The sequence below is a fragment of the Taurulus bubalis genome (genome assembly GCF_910589615.1).
Source record: "Taurulus bubalis genome assembly, chromosome: 15".
NCBI lineage: Eukaryota > Metazoa > Chordata > Actinopteri > Perciformes > Cottidae > Taurulus > Taurulus bubalis.
Genome location: NC_136603.1, coordinates 8,905,367 through 8,921,457, shown reverse-complemented (window position 1 = coordinate 8,921,457; position 16,091 = coordinate 8,905,367). Strand labels below are relative to the sequence as shown.

General features: G+C 41.0%; 1 protein-coding gene across 1 annotated transcript in view; it reads left to right on the top strand.

Annotated features, from left to right (window-relative positions):
* epha6 (eph receptor A6) overlaps nucleotides 1-15,399 on the top strand; it is a gene marked incomplete at both ends in the record, with an annotated part of 144,097 nt that extends 128,698 nt beyond the window's left edge. Inside the window, 9 exons of the mRNA XM_079231029.1 lie at nucleotides 339-409; nucleotides 2,400-2,525; nucleotides 3,004-3,189; nucleotides 7,968-8,029; nucleotides 8,566-8,775; nucleotides 10,674-10,823; nucleotides 13,420-13,613; nucleotides 14,038-14,187; nucleotides 15,285-15,399. Of these exons, the coding sequence (XP_079087155.1) occupies nucleotides 339-409; nucleotides 2,400-2,525; nucleotides 3,004-3,189; nucleotides 7,968-8,029; nucleotides 8,566-8,775; nucleotides 10,674-10,823; nucleotides 13,420-13,613; nucleotides 14,038-14,187; nucleotides 15,285-15,399 (1,264 nt within the window). The remainder of the gene's footprint in view (nucleotides 1-338; nucleotides 410-2,399; nucleotides 2,526-3,003; nucleotides 3,190-7,967; nucleotides 8,030-8,565; nucleotides 8,776-10,673; nucleotides 10,824-13,419; nucleotides 13,614-14,037; nucleotides 14,188-15,284) is intronic.
* Between the last annotated feature and the right edge of the window lie 692 nt (nucleotides 15,400-16,091).

Below are 16,091 nucleotides of genomic sequence, written 5' to 3'. Positions count from 1 at the left end.
CAAATTGGTTTTCAGTGGGGATTCCAGGATTTACAGGAATGTGTTGAATGTAAACTTGTTCTTTCAACAAAGAATAACAGTTTTTGTAATACTTACTGTTACTCAAGCCATCTAGAAACTTGATTTGCTGGCCTCTGTGTGTTATTATGGCTGAACAAACCAATAGTCAATGAAACTTGTGCAAATCCCAATATCTAGTGCCACTGTGGGGCTCTCTGGGAAGTGAGAACCAAAACCCGCATGCCATTACCGCTCATTACCATAGGTACCGCCAAAGAGAAGGAAACAGATTTTCCAGATTGTGACTCTTTAACTCTGTCCATCAATGTGTTTCCCAGGTGTCAGTGGTACTTTAAGGCCAAGATGACTTCAGAGGAGAAAAGGAGGACCGATTATCAGAACGGACATGGTAAATCAATCTGTCTACATCTCTCTTCTTTGCTGTTGTTTTCTTGTCACTGTGGCCGTCATTTTTCACCAAATTAATGTTCATGTGTCTGGTAATGACGGTAGGAGGGAGTCTGCAAGGTCTATGTGTAAACATTGTTTTTATATAATAATAATATAAAATATAATATAATAAATGTAAAAAAACATTACATAATGTTAGTGTTGGAAATTACTTTTGGCAGTGAGAAAGACATTTATTCTGTATCTTTGCCAATAAACAGAGTCTGGGAGCCACAGTTAGCAGCTAGCAGGCTAGCCACGTGCTCTTCTCTTTGCATTCAAATATGCACATTTTCCCGCTGTATGGATAATTTCCCATGTGTTTCTGTGCCTATGTATATTTACATTTTGCACAGGATGCAAAGACATTGACTTGCTATTGTTTCAAAACTACCAAGAAAAAGAATAGGAAATGTGGCAAAATTATTGTCAACCATCTGTCTGTCTCCTCTACTTCCTCTCCAGCACTCAACATTTGATCTTCTACATGGGCTTTTTTTTCTTCTCTTTTGACTAATCTGGTTACGATGTTGCATCCCTGAGCTGTCTGCTTCTGCTTCTGAACTCCTGTCCCTTTCTGTCTCATTTGCCTCTCTTTTGTCTAACTAACTTTTAATTTCCGACATGAAAAACACAAATTGTAATGAGAGCTGTAAAGTGAAAAAAGAAAAGAGAAAAAGATGTTTGAAAGTGAGCATACAGACAAAGATTGAGGCGAGACACGGGAAGATTGCTAGAGCAGCAACCGAGAGGTGAGAGAAACAAGAATTGGAGAATAGCTTGAAAGGTAGAGGAAGATAGAAGAGGACCAAGAGAAATGAGGCAGTTTTAAGAGGACACTTTTCTTCAGGCTAGAAAGATAGCCAAAGGTAAGAGAAAAAAATATACATAAGATTTGTTTTCTGAAGATGGCTAACAAGCTGCCAGATAGTGCTCTGATAGCCAAGATTAAAACACCCACCTTATACGTGAGTGTGCCAGTTTCTCGTGTCAGCTCTAGTGTGGTGTTGAGCAGAAGCTTTGAGAGGAAAACAGGGTTGTTTGGGTTTAGCTGGTGCCGAGTTATTCATCAGAGACAACTCATTGTGTTGTTTTTTTGGGTGGGTTTGTGACACTGTATCGATCTTGAAGGAGAAACACAGCTTGTGTCTAGCCAGCCCTTCCCCTCCCCCCTTCCACTGAGGTCGCGATCAGAAGGCAGAACAGCAGCAGCCTGTTAAAGAGTCCCTGACTTGCTCAAGGACACTTCAACAGGGTGGACGCCTGCTTCAAGCAGCGGCTGAAACCTCGCCCCAGTTAAGAGACTGGCTCAGCGCGCTACCCTGCTGGTTGTGTGTGTGTGTGTGTGTGTGTGTGTGTGTGTGTGTGTGCGTGTGTGTGTGTGTGTGTGTGTGTGTGTGTGTGTGTGTGTGTGTGTGTGTGTGTGTGTGTGAGATTCTGGTAGACATGTGTAAGTCTCAGACTGAGGTAACACTTTTGTTCTCGTGCTTTGCTGGAGAGCAGATATTGAATCCAAAAATAGTAAGGAATTGTTTACCCAATGTGTCAAATATATTTCTCTAAATAGTGTGTTTATTCTCTTCCGAAACCAAAATATGTCATTATATTTTTTTTAGCAAATCCTAAGTTGTTGTTTTTTATTCCACAATCTTTCCACGTGCCTCCTGGTAACTGCAGATGTATCTGCATGCTCTTGTTGAGTGTATTTGTAGCCACAGCAGTAGCAGTTGTAGTAGAAATGAAAACAATGGCGATAACAGCAGAAGCAGTACTGTAGCTGTTATTGGCAGTAGCCAATTTGTTCATACATTCTTTCATTTGAATTCAAATCAATGTGAGTTTAAAAAAAATGGTCATCTAAGTTTAGCAACCAATACCTTTCAGCCTGGTCAACTTATTAAAAAGCACTCCCTCTCACACTCTCATTCATTGTCTCTCTGTCCCCACAGTCCCTTTCCCGGGAATAAAGACCTATGTGGACCCGGATACATATGAAGACCCGACGCAAGCTGTCCACGAGTTCACCAAGGAGATCGACCCCTCCAGGATCCGCATCGAGAGGGTGATCGGAGCAGGTATACGCACACACAGCTATACACTCGTGTCTTTATCGCTCACCATGTGGACGGGAGAGGATGGCTTCATGTTGGTTGGAATAACAATAGCTTTAAATATGCCAAAGGAGACTATCTATTTTCATTCCATACATGTAATTATGATGAACCCCACCTGCTGCTTCATTGTACACACTAAAGAGAATGCCTTTTCTCATTTCCCGGTGTCTCACCGTCATTTTCTCTGCGCAGACTGTAAGAATATTAAAGCTGAACAGGTTTAAAGAACAAAATAAAAAATAACAATAGATTCAAGGCTTTTTTTAGAAAGTGAAAGAGAGAATTTCATGAAGTTGAAGTAATCAGAGAAGAGGCAATAATGCTGGCGTTGAGATGGGAACTGCAACAGTGCCCTCAGGTGGCGGGCCGTGCTGCCACTGATGTGTGAGAGTGATACGGTGTGTGTCTGTGTGTGTCTGTGTGTGTGTGTGTGCTTCAGGAGAGTTTGGCGAGGTGTGCAGCGGCCGCCTGAGAACACCGGGGAAGAAGGAGATCGCCGTGGCAATAAAGACACTGAAGGGCGGCTACGTAGAGCGCCAGAGGCGGGACTTCCTGCGCGAAGCGTCAATCATGGGCCAGTTTGACCACCCCAACATCATCAGGCTAGAGGGCGTGGTCACCAAAAGTAAGTTGGATTACCGGAGATGTCATTTGACTGAAAGTTACGGATACCACGGATGAAACCAAGAAAATTTGACCTCTCCCTCTAAATGCTCATAGTGCTTGTGTGTGTGTGTGTGTGTGTGTGTGTGTGTGTGTGTGTGTGTGTGTGTGTGTGTGTGTGTGTGTGTGTGTGTGTGTGTGTGTGATATTGTGTGTGAGTGCATGCACGTCCATGTTAGATTTTTGTGTGGGAATATGCTTTACCCACAAAAGAGTGTGTTGAGTGCGGACTTGTTAACGAGCTTTGTTTTACGGGGCTCACCCTGCTCAACATATGGTTGTTTTTACAGGGGTTGTATAAACTGAGACATTGCTGTGAATATAAATGTACCCCTCCCCCCTCCCCCCCCCCCCCGCCCCCCACACCCCCGAATGTAGATAGAGGACACATCTCAGCTCTGACCCTGCTAACAGGGATTCAGCTGATAAGGGCCGATGCTGCCATTATCACATTAAAGCTGCTGATTACTGATGTTTTGCACGGATGGATTTAACTGTGGTTTTTATAGTTGATTATCACCTAAGCTGTTGAGTGAAACAATTCCTCCCACACAACTTTGAGATGATTTTTCTGGTTAGACATCTGATGATAAAAGAATAAAACAATTTTTGAGTCACTGTGCCCGGGAAAGAGTTTTCATCACATCGGAGGTCAGAGGTCAACAACACCGACTGGCTGCAGAATAGACTTCCGAAGGTCTTTTATTTCTGAATAACAGCATTTTCACAGCTGTTGATATAACCTCACAGTCGAATGTTGTATCTGGCACGACTCCTCTTCAAAAATGTTTTTTGGGTTTTCATCAACAACATCACAAACCCTTGAATTTATATGCTTTCCCCTGAGCTTTAAAGCTTTAAAGCTTTAAAGTTAAAGAAGGTCAACTTTTAGTTTCACCCATGTAAAACACTTCTTACTCTCTTATGTAAAAAATACATTCATGTCAAGCTTCTTACTGAAACGTGACTCTAGATTAACGAGTTATTTACAGTATATTAATGTGAAGTGTCCGAAAATATAGTACTACTGTATTGTTGTTTAGGAAGAATTATATTTTATTCTACTATTATTTGAATTTGAGCCTTTTGATATCACATGAAAGTAAAAAGCTTGAAATACATTCAGTAAAATCGGTTCAACGGATTGCAAGTCGTCTGCATTTATGAGGGAGGAAGTTATCAGAGTAAACCATTTCCACACACACACACACACACACACACACACGCATGCGCACGCACACACACACAATACAATACACACCAAATCATGCAATCAAAAGCCATTTGTGCTTGGCATTGTGGTATCATATATAGAGACACATTATTCTGCCTGCCTCTCTCTTTGTCTTTCACTCACTTTCTCCATCTTTCACTGCCTACATCTGTTGTTGTTCTTTGGAGACTAATTATGAAGTCTATTGTGCTGTGACTGACTGCTATACCTGCTCTGAAATAACAGGTGACACAGTTAACTCTGGGAAACAGGTGCGGGGTTTTTTTGTTATTCAGGCGATGCACTGCATAAGTATATATTGTTACCGAGCCTTGCTAATTGGCTCAGGAAAGCCAAGCTTGATCAAATCATTTCCTGCCTGTCCCTCCTGGATTGGTGTTGTGGGGAAAGTATCTGCAAATTTATGGATATGATGATACAATTTTGCAGAGCAACATCATGTGCCTATTTGGTCTGAAGTAAGTCTTCTCATCCATCCATCCATATACCCAGCATGCCTTATTTTCTCTGGTGATCAGCATTCCCTTGTTAATGTGTTGCTTAAAATAGCTTTTAAATGTTAAACAAATTCATGCTGTTTAAAAGTGAATGTAACACAGTCAATATTTATCAGTTTTCCCAAAGTTGTAGGCCACAAAAACTTTATTATCAGTTTTGTTTCTTACCTGCGAAAGATTAAAACTCAAAATTTGAAATTGCAATTCAAACGCTCAATGATATTGATAACAATAATGATGCGCCATGCAACCAACATTTATGAAGATACACAACACAAAGCATGTACATTTTCTCAAGGAGCAATTATTTTTAAACATCAGAGGGATAATTTTTTTACATCGATGTTACTGCAAAACTTTGATGCGATATTGATAGTTATTGGATATAATAACGAATAAAAGAAAGAATATATATATATAATATATCTGTGGTTTGCTGAAACGTACAAATCCAACATTTCTTCTGGCGACTGTGTTGTTTGCCAAACCACCACCACTCATCCTCAAAGCCCCCCTCTTGTTAAAATAAAACTTAAATCTGACATGTGTGGCATTGTTTGTTAAAGAGTGCAGGCAGAATGGTCTCAATGCTGACTCACCTGCTGTCTCCTGTCTCTACAATGAGTTGTTGAGTCCCCTGACCCAATCAGTCCCTGAGAAGTTTCATCCACTATTGAAGTGGGGGTTGAACATGAACCGATGGGTCGATCAATAGCCCTGAAAGCAAATGATCTGCCATGCTGACTTGCAACCCCTCCTAATGTGTTATAATAGGCTCGCTCAAAAGAACTGCGCCTCGCCTGGAATGTAGACGAGAGCAGGCGGCAGCAGCAGGGGGCATTGACAAAAAACTGTGGTCAAATCGGACTGTTTTCAGTTTTCAAATAATAAACAGGAAGTCACAGAACCAGTCACTTCCTGTAGGCTACTTGTAGTTTACAGACCTCGTCCGGATTTATTAATATATGTTTGTAAATATATATTTATGTAGAAATGTGCATGCTGCCTTTGATCTTTTTATGCCTGCCTGTAAAACACTCGAGCGTTAACTATTACAACACATAAAATAAGAATTTTCTATAACACGTGGTGTTTGCTGTCAAATCTAAGAGCCATTCAGCTCTCTGATGTGGCGACAGCCAGGCGTTTCCCATCATGCACTGGAACACGCAGTCGGTGGAGAGCTACTCCAGCGCCTGGCTCTAAAATCGGCGGCCTCCTCGCTCTCGTGAGAGTATCGTTGACCACGTGTGCATGACGTCAGAGCAAGATGGGATCAAGTCAGACACAAATCTAACCGGCATGCTTTGCGTGGCGATCGCTGGCGATCGATTCTGCGCAGAACTGGCTCATCTCGAACGAAGCTATTGCCGATCCGTGCTTCCTAATTTTGAGGGGAAAAGTCAGTTTGACCAGAATACTGACACTTTCAGAATTTTGTTAAGATGTGTTTTGTAATGTTTGTCTTGAATGCAACTATTCACATCAAATCAATCTTAAAGTTCAAATAGTCCTGGTTATTAGGGAAGAGAAAATGTGAAGAAGCTAGTTTGAGAATTTGAGGAGTTGATAAAAGGAAGTAGCACGATAACAGCATTTTTTTTTGCCGCTCTCTAGCACCTCTAACATTGTGGTTGTTGTTGCGTGTCTGTCACAGCAATTATCAGACGTGGTGCTGAGGGTGTGAAGTGGTAGTGACAGATGTCATTTAGACCCTCTGTGACATGTCACAGGCTGTGTAATATCCTTTGTGTCTGATTTTCTGATCTTTGAAGTGAAACTATAGTGGCACTGCTATAGTGTTCTTATATAACAGAAAATAACCCTGTATCCTCCAAAGCCATTCACATGTACCAAAGTAATCCTTTTACAAACCGTTGCATAGATTTGAGTGATACCTTCCACCGTGTGATTTTTCACATTCCCACGTGAGGAAAAAAGCTGTCTTGAATCTGGAGTGTGGTATTATGGTGTTACTTCATGACAGCACCACTTGTATTTCTCTTTGGAGCAGCTCAGAATGTTTTACAGCTCACCGGCGGCACACAGGCCTGGACAACTGCCTCCCGGCTGTAAACCAGTCAATCTGTAACACCGTAGGGATACTCTGTGGGGCAACAATAACATTTGGAAAGAGAAACTGCACTTGCACCTGTTTCTAAACCAATGTTTCATGTCATGCATGAACTGAATACTGAACGGATCCCATTTAACGGGTTGGAAGAGTTTTATGAATCGAGCGTCTTGACTCAACGCATCAATCAACTGCTGATGGCCTGTGTGTTTCCTCAACCCTTTCTTTTTCTCAGACTGGCAGTCGCACACACACACACACACACACACACACACACACACACACACACACACACGCACACACATTGTGATATTCTCCGTTTTTACTAGATCCCAGTGTGTCGCCTATGAACATTATCTTGTGCTTCATCGGGGGATCATTTGGGACTAGTGTCCCTTGACTAATAGTTTGATGACCTTCATTCAGTAATTTATCATGCTGACCGTTCTTTGCTCCATGTTGTCATGTGATATCTGTCTGCACAAGTTTAGATACTTGATGCTTGCATAATAGATGAAAATAGATGCAAAGACATTTGAATATGGTGTGTGTGTGGGGGAGGGGGATGGGGGAGGTTGCATATCAGGTGCCAACAATGTGTCACTTTGTTGAAAATCCCATCAGGTTCATTCAGCATCATGCACAGCTCATATGATGGATGTAATTGCAGTCATTTGTAATGGTCAAATTGATTTGTATCACAGCCTAAAATCATCTTTGATCAAATAATATGTACCTTGATATTTACTCAGAAAACACTCATTGGTTTATTCAGCCATTGGAAGTGGCTCAGGTGTCATTACATTCCTCGGTTACCTTTCTTCTGTCTGGTCCTTCGCCCTCCACTGTCCACTCTTCTTCGCAAAATAAATCCATAGTTGCACAATAAAACATTGTTGGAGAAATAAGCAGTTTGTGTGTTTGTGTGTTTGCAGGCAGGCCTGTGATGATTGTGGTGGAGTACATGGAGAACGGATCACTGGACTCGTTTCTGAGGGTGAGTGTTGAGATATCATATCATATATCATATGTTTATGTCTGCTTTCAGCCTCAGGTGGGGTTTTCTCTAGATACACATGACAAAGAAAAACTGATACAAATATAGCTTTAAAAAAAGACGAAGCCATTACATATCTATTGGAGGCCTTTTTCTCAGTCCATCAAAGCAAAACACTGTCTGTGTTGCTGGCGGCGTAGCAAAATTACCCTTCTTAGGTGAAGGATATTGCTCACAACTGTGGTCCAAGCATAGTCAAATATTTTTGAGAATTGTAAGAAAAACAGGCAGTTTAATTTCGTCTGTTTTGTCTCTCAAGAAGCTGGAATGGGAACATATTGTCCTGCCAATAAAGTGCGATAATAATTCTGAAGAAACTGTTGTTCTCCTTTACAACATCACTAAAGTATTTTAATACAGAATATTCTGTTGCTCTATACATACCATTAGGTTTGTGTCCTTTCCTCCTTTTCTCATTGTTTGTGCTCTTTAACAATGGCTCCTCATTGTTCTTTGTGTCCCACTCTTCTTCTCAGCAACATGACGGTCACTTCACTGTCATCCAGCTGGTTGGCATGCTGCGTGGCATCGCCTCGGGCATGAAGTATCTGTCGGACATGGGCTACGTTCACCGAGACCTGGCGGCTCGAAACATCCTGGTCAACAGCAACCTGGTGTGTAAAGTGTCCGACTTCGGCCTGTCCCGAGTCCTGGAGGACGACCCCGAGGCTGCTTACACTACAACGGTACACACCTGACACAACCCTCTCAAACCAAGCAGCTGCTACTAATTCATTACAGGTTTTAACAAAGCTGAGGTAATCCTGTTCCAAGAAATATACCCTATAGCACAGGCTCCAAACTGGGATTAAATTGATTCAATAAATTGGTGTAATTTGAGTGACATTTTGAGTCCCATGCGATGGACATAGTAACATTAGTTCTATATAATACCTTACCTCAATGGGAAGCCATCAACCTGGATAGATGGACACATTTCATTGCTTTGGTTTTTCAACCCTGAGAAGGATGCAGTTCTATGGGACAGACTGACATTTTGTGTTATAGGTAATGAAATGGTCAGATATTACGTGGGATTTTACATCTGCAGTTCACGCAACAGTGACATGTCCAATTTCTCTGCCTCGAGCTTATCTGAAACACTTGAATGGGGATTCAGGGCGGTGTACGGCAGGCATGTGGCTGAACCCAAATACAATATGTGGGAAAATGTGTTTAGTATTTGCATTCAAAAGCCTAAGATAAAATATATATCTATATATATATATATATATATATATATATATATATATATATATATATATATATATATGTATCTGTAGTCTACCAAAGATAACTGGTGTCCTCCTTTTCTCGTCAGCAAGAGATACATGTTGTAGCTCTACAAATATGTATTCATATAGCCATATATATTTGTTAAGTTTAAAAAAAACACCATGGTTTGACCTAAAATGACTAGGAAATGTTAACAAAAAAAGTTATGTTTAAGCAACAAAATTACTTTGACTTGGTTTACACAGGACACGGACTGCAGTGTCCTGGGTGGAAGCCCCAACCTCCTCCTATTGAGTATTTGTTATACCCTTAAAGATAGGGCTTTGAAAAAGGGATCTAAAGGGGTTTTCTAAAGCTAGAGATAGATGAGAATCTAATGTCTTTGTGTTGTTGGTCTTAAACTTTAGCAGAGAATGAGAAGTATTCAGTGTAGTGTATATAAAATAAGAGTCTTGAACTATGAAAGTCACAGGAGAATAGATGTAAAAAAATAAAAATAAATCGATGTACTGAGAGTTTACTAGACATACCAGCTGTTCTGTGGCTGGTCCTTCCTGTATCGACGCATAACAAAAAAATCAGTTACCTGCTGTTGTATCACTGTTATTCTCGAAAGTATGTTAATCTTTTCCTCTAAATATAAATCTTGTTAGTGTCAAGTTAAGTTTTTGGGAATTGAGACATTTCAATTTCCCATTTAAAGATTGAGTATACAGACTGATGCCACTGTGTCTGTGTCAGCTGGAGACATCAATAAACTCATACTCTGATGCTCTGCGCTCTACTTCTCTGCCTTCTCCCCTGTGGCCAGCGAAAGATGGAGTTGCCTTAGAAAGCAAAAAGCTATACTTCAAAAACTGAAATGACGCTGCACTGTAAATCTGTCTGAGCCCTGGGTGACCTCCATTTCCTGGTTCGTATTGAGGTTATTGTGGGAAGGAAATGCTGTGTTTATGGTTCCAAGTTTAGCTTTCTGCTCTGCAATACTGTGGATGAAATCCACAAAAGGGAAGCGGAGGGTGAGGTGAGGTGAGATGAGGGGAGGGGATGTGGAGAAAAGAGAGGAGAAAGGTGAGGTGAGGTGGATTCTGGCATTGATAAACACAGAAATAGTGATACAGTTTCAGGATTCAGATTAGGAGAAAACAGCAGAATTAATTAAATATTCAAAGTGCGGTATAAAATGGTTCTGCATGCTTTCACAGCTAATTTTTTCAGTCACAACTCTGCTGAAAAGCAATGTTTGCAGGTTGAGGTACTTTAAATGATTTACAAGATGCCGGACATAATAAACGTGTTTTCAATCTGAGTCTGTCCATGAGTGTTTACTTGCTGTGTGTGTGTACAGGGTGGTAAGATCCCCATCCGATGGACTGCTCCTGAGGCCATCTCATACAGGAAGTTCTCCTCGGCCAGCGACGCCTGGAGTTACGGCATCGTCATGTGGGAAGTGATGTCATATGGGGAGCGGCCTTACTGGGAAATGTCCAATCAGGATGTGAGTATTGTACTAATTTGTTTGTTTGTTTACATGTATCTGTGTCACATGGGAAACTGGAAAATGCTCTTTAGCATTGCAAACCTCCTCAATCAAAAATCTCTCAAGTCTCATTGACTTAACCTGAAAAGGTTATGCCACCAGGTGTGTAACTACTAAATACAGTGTTCTCCATATTTAAGAGACTTTGAGTCAGATTTGACTGAAACGGACCTTGGCACAGAGAGGTTTTGGGGTGTGAAATGTTAGAGCTCCTGCAGAAGAGGATAGTAGGCATCAATTTGGTGACTGATATCTTGTTTTTTTGACTTTTTATTTCAATTATTTTGTTTTGATCACTTAAATTAGCTTTATTGGTATAAAACACAATATTATTTGACGCCAACGTGTCCCAAGAGAATGAATAGCAGCTGTATATGAAATAGGCTAAACAAATGTCAGTCAGTTAATTAAAAATGTATAAGCAATGATAATAGTTATCCTGTTCATCCTGTTGGTGACAGGATGCTACAATCAGGATCATAACCAGATTCTTAAATATGTGATTATGAGCCATGTACCTGCCCAGGGACTGCAGTTGGTAGCTACGAGCTAAATTGAAGCCAGAATTTCCGGGTGTTATGGGTTGAAGGTTTAGTTTTTTTCGTCATGTTTCTGGTAATATCAGACTCAGACAAGAAGACCTTGAAGTGAAGTGACCTCGGTGTCCTCAGTGGTAGTAAGTTACTGTCTTGACTACAATTGAGCCCATTGACATAGCTGCCAAGCTACCTCACAGAGTGTATTTTGAACATTGGTGTTTTACCTTTTCTGTGAACGGTTCTTAAGGGAATTTCTCTGAGGCATCTCAGTGATCAGTCCTGAAAATGGAAGAGACTTGTTCATGCTGTTTCTCCAAATGTTCTCCTCGCTCTCTAACCTCAAGCACTACAGCGTACCTCAATATTGACTTCTCAATTCAAGCCCTGCTCCACTGAGTAAATTCTGAGTTTATTTACCATTATATCTGTTAAAATTGCTGCCCTTTAACCTGCTCCCTGGCGGTTTTCTAACATGAAAAGCCTACCTCTGAGGGAGAGGAGGGGAGGAACAGATATGCTGGTGAGATTCACCAAAAGGATGAAAAAGATGAGTGAGAGGGAAAGGAAAAGAGCATTGAAGGTCAGAGGTTCAGAGGACTTCAGGCCGATAGAGGGGGAGTTTAAAGCTGTGGATTCAGTGTGGCTGAGCAACCCGCTGATCCCTGGGCTGTGGTCAGGGATTGGAGGGGCCATGGAGGAAGCAGATCCATCCCTCTCTCCGCTGAGTGTGAAAGCTCCACCGTAATCCCTTCAACTCCTTACACACAAACTCGTACACATCTGTGCACACACACACACACACACACACACACACACACACACACACACACACATTTACGAAGGTCCCAGGGTTTTGGGGAGGATTTTTGCTGTTTGGGAATTGCTTAGAAGTGCTTTCCAAAGCAAAAGGCCAGCCAAGCCGCAAAACCAGCCAAACACTATCTCTTCCTGGTCAGCCACTTACCACTGCTCCCTACAAAGATACATGGATCTGTATTTCCCCACAGACTCACAGATATGGCATGGAGATCTATGGAGGCTACAGTAACACACGCTATCAGATCAGATAAAAAAGGGATTTACCCTCGTATGAGATACATGTTGGAATTGATTGTCGGTACAGATTAGGTGTGGGCACATGGATAAAAGTTCAAACGTATTTGTTTGGAAAAAAAAAAAAGGAGGAGGTTATGGAAAATAATAGAAGCTTACGCAAAACACTAAATATGAAGATGCTTGCTGTTTTGACCTGAAGGATCAAGTAGGTAATCTGCCCCCAAGTGGCGAGAAAGGTTATTGAAGGCTTAAGTATTCCTAAATGTCCTTGTCATTCTTATGTTATTAGCTATTAGCATGCTTTTAAAATTAGTAAATGTCCCTCTAAACTCAACAACTATCAGATAGATTGCCATAAAAACATCTCCTACTGACTTTGGTGATCCATATGTTAGCATTATAATGATATCGCATTTGTACAGCCTCACACAGCCTGGATGTAGACTCTTTGTTACACTACTCCTCAGTGTTACATCTACAACTAGCCAATGTGAAACTAATGTGTGAAAGGGAAAGAAATGGCCCACAAAAATAGAATGTCCACAGTAGAAAAAAAGTGAAATAAAGGCTTATATTAGACATTTTACTTTTATTAAACATTATGTTCAAGTTCACCATTTACAATATCCTGATGCTGAAAAAACAAGATATTTAAAGAAGAATTTTCACATAATTTGAGAAGGTTTTCGTAGCCCTTTAAAGCTTTGTAAATGAAACCCCACATCCTTTGACAAAACTATATAATGCCAAACAATGCTACATATAGTTCAGTAGGTGCATTGTCTTTGTCTGGTCTGCTGCAGTCTGCAAGATCAAATATAAATCACAATTTCAATTTCAAGTCTCTAACTAAAACCTTCCGACCGAATAGATCAATTTCCAAGTTAATTAAATTCTAATACAGCAGCCTTCTTCCACATTTAGACTTCATCCTTCATCGCATGCGACTGTCTCTCCAGGTGATTCTTTCGATTGAAGAGGGCTACCGGCTGCCTGCACCAATGGGCTGCCCCGTGGCCCTGCACCAGCTGATGCTGCACTGCTGGCAGAAGGAGAGGAGTCATCGGCCCAAATTCACCGATGTTGTTTCCTTCTTGGATAAACTGATCCGTAACCCCAGCAGCCTGCTGCCGCTGGTAGAGGACATTCAGAGGTACGGTACTGAAGACTTCCTCAAAATGCTTTCAGTGCAAATACACTGTGAGTTCATTTGAGCAGAGGTGACAGGGAGCCACGTTTTTCAAGCATCTCTGAACTCAGAACCAAACTTGAGTTATTGGAGTGAGCTGTGATAGAACATCTCTTCTAAATCCAGGCAAAGGGAGGGTGACATTCCTGGTAAATACAGTTTATCTCCTACGCCTTAAAGTAAAACCGAGTGCGTGTCGTTCTGAGAACTGTAAACTGTAAAGCTGTCCACCTCTGAGATGCTTTAGAAATACTGCAGGATCTGACATTATCTTCTTTTTCTGTGTGTGTGTGTGTGTGTGTGTGTGTGTGTGTGTGTGTGTGTGTGTGTGTGTGTGTGTGTGTGTGTGTGTGTTGTGTGTGTGTGTATGTGTGTGTGTGTGTATCAGTCTTCCAGAATCTCCAGGGGAAGATATGGACTACCCAATGTTTATCTCCATCGGCGACTGGCTAGACGCCATTAAGATGAGTCAGTACAAAAGCAATTTTATGGCAGCTGGCTACAACACATTGGATTCTGTTGCGAGGATGAGTATTGAGTGAGTAGCAGAGCCAAAATATAACTATTATTAAATTGCATGAAACCAAATAGGACTATCTTTGTAGTAGACGTGGGGATTCAAAGGGATCAATTCTAGTCATGATGTTCAGTTTACTTTTTACGAGGAGTACTATTCAAACTGTGCATGTTTTTTGTGGTTCTATGAGAGAGCTGTAAAAAGTCTGATAGAAAAAATAACCCTGATGATGTCATAGAGATGTCATCAGGGTTATCTCAATCTCAGCTTGAGTCTTAAACCTTTCACAGAATGCCTGTGGTTCACACTGGGTGTGTGAAGATTGAAAGATGTGGGCTTTAATTATGACCATTCTTTTTCTCACAAGCTCCCCAATGTTATGTATGTGTTATCTAATTTACAAGTATACCGCTTTGATTAATTAAATAGTTCTGTTTTATTTGTATTTATTGAAATAAAAAATATTTATTTTAGTAATCAAAGATACAATCTTCACTTTATGAGATGTATCTTCTTACAAACAGAATATATGTTTTATAATGCACACCTGGTAGATATATAAAAGTAAAATAATTTAAATTACAGCACACTGACAGAATCAAGCTCATTATAGGAACAATGTGTTGGTCATGGTCCAGCATCGTGTGAAATAATCTTCACCCTAAACTAGAGAATGTAACAACCAATCAAAAGAAGGGAGCCAAATCTCAACACCCCATCAATAATTGATAAAAGCGTGTGTTGACATTCTTCTCCCCTTTCTTGATAGCTTGATACAGCCCCGTGGTTGTTGCATAAACACGTTTTGTTCCACATTGACCAAAAGGTTAAGTCTCAAATAAACTCAGTGTGCACACGTTCTTGAATACATAACGTGGTTTTACAAGGATAGAAAAAAGATTGAAGCACTTCAAAGTTAAATTATTTTGTTAATCCTCACTCAGCCCATGAGTGAGGGGAGAATAAATGAAGCTCATAGCACACTTGTTAGTGTAAACACTGTCTGCACGACAAAAAAAATGCAGTGAATGAAGTCACCAAAAAGTCCTCACAAGTAAGACTTAAAGCGTCCTGTGTGTGTGCGTGTGTGTGTTTTTGTGTTTCCCCTCTCGGCCTAGAGATGTGAGGCGTATAGGGGTGGAGCTGATCGGCCACCAGAGGCGGATCTCCAGCAGCGTACAGAACCTCCGCCTTCAGCTGCTGCACGAACAGGAGAAGGGTTTCCATGTATGAGGACAGCCTGTAACACAGCCTGGGATGGACAGATAGATGGATCAGAGGGAAGTGAAGTCTAGAGCTTTGGCCAGACAGTCCACAGCCTGTGCCGGAGTCTAAACCCCTCATACAGGAGGTCACCGGACAGACGACCACAGCAGACTGCCCCCTGGTCTCCCTCACATCCAGTAGTAACAGACGTTTTCCTACTATCCACCCCTTACCCAGAATACCTGGCTCTGCCAGACTATTGCAGCCTGGTAGACTTTAAAGACTGGCCCAGGCCCTCTCTTAGGGGAATGTATTGCCTTGTTGCCGCAGCAGTAATTTGTGTGTGGAGCAACAATATCTAGAGATGTAGATTTGCAAACATAATCTACTGAATCTTTTGACTCTTTTTTTCTTCTTGTTGTTATTCTTTCCTTGCTCCGAGTTAAGTGCTCATTTAGCTGCTATTAGTTGTGCAATCGACAAGTATTTGGAAAAAAAAGTATCCTCGATATCTTTTATTTTGGAGTTTGATCATTTATATATCATGATGGTATAAGTTGCATTGCTTTAGTTGAACCTCTCTCCAGAGAATCTGGTATGCTAATACTTGAAGAAAGAAGTGAGAAGCAAGTGAAGGAGATTTCTTGAATGTTTAAAAGTGTATAGACAATTAATCAATAATTATTATCATAACCTAATATCTATATATGTGTGCAGTC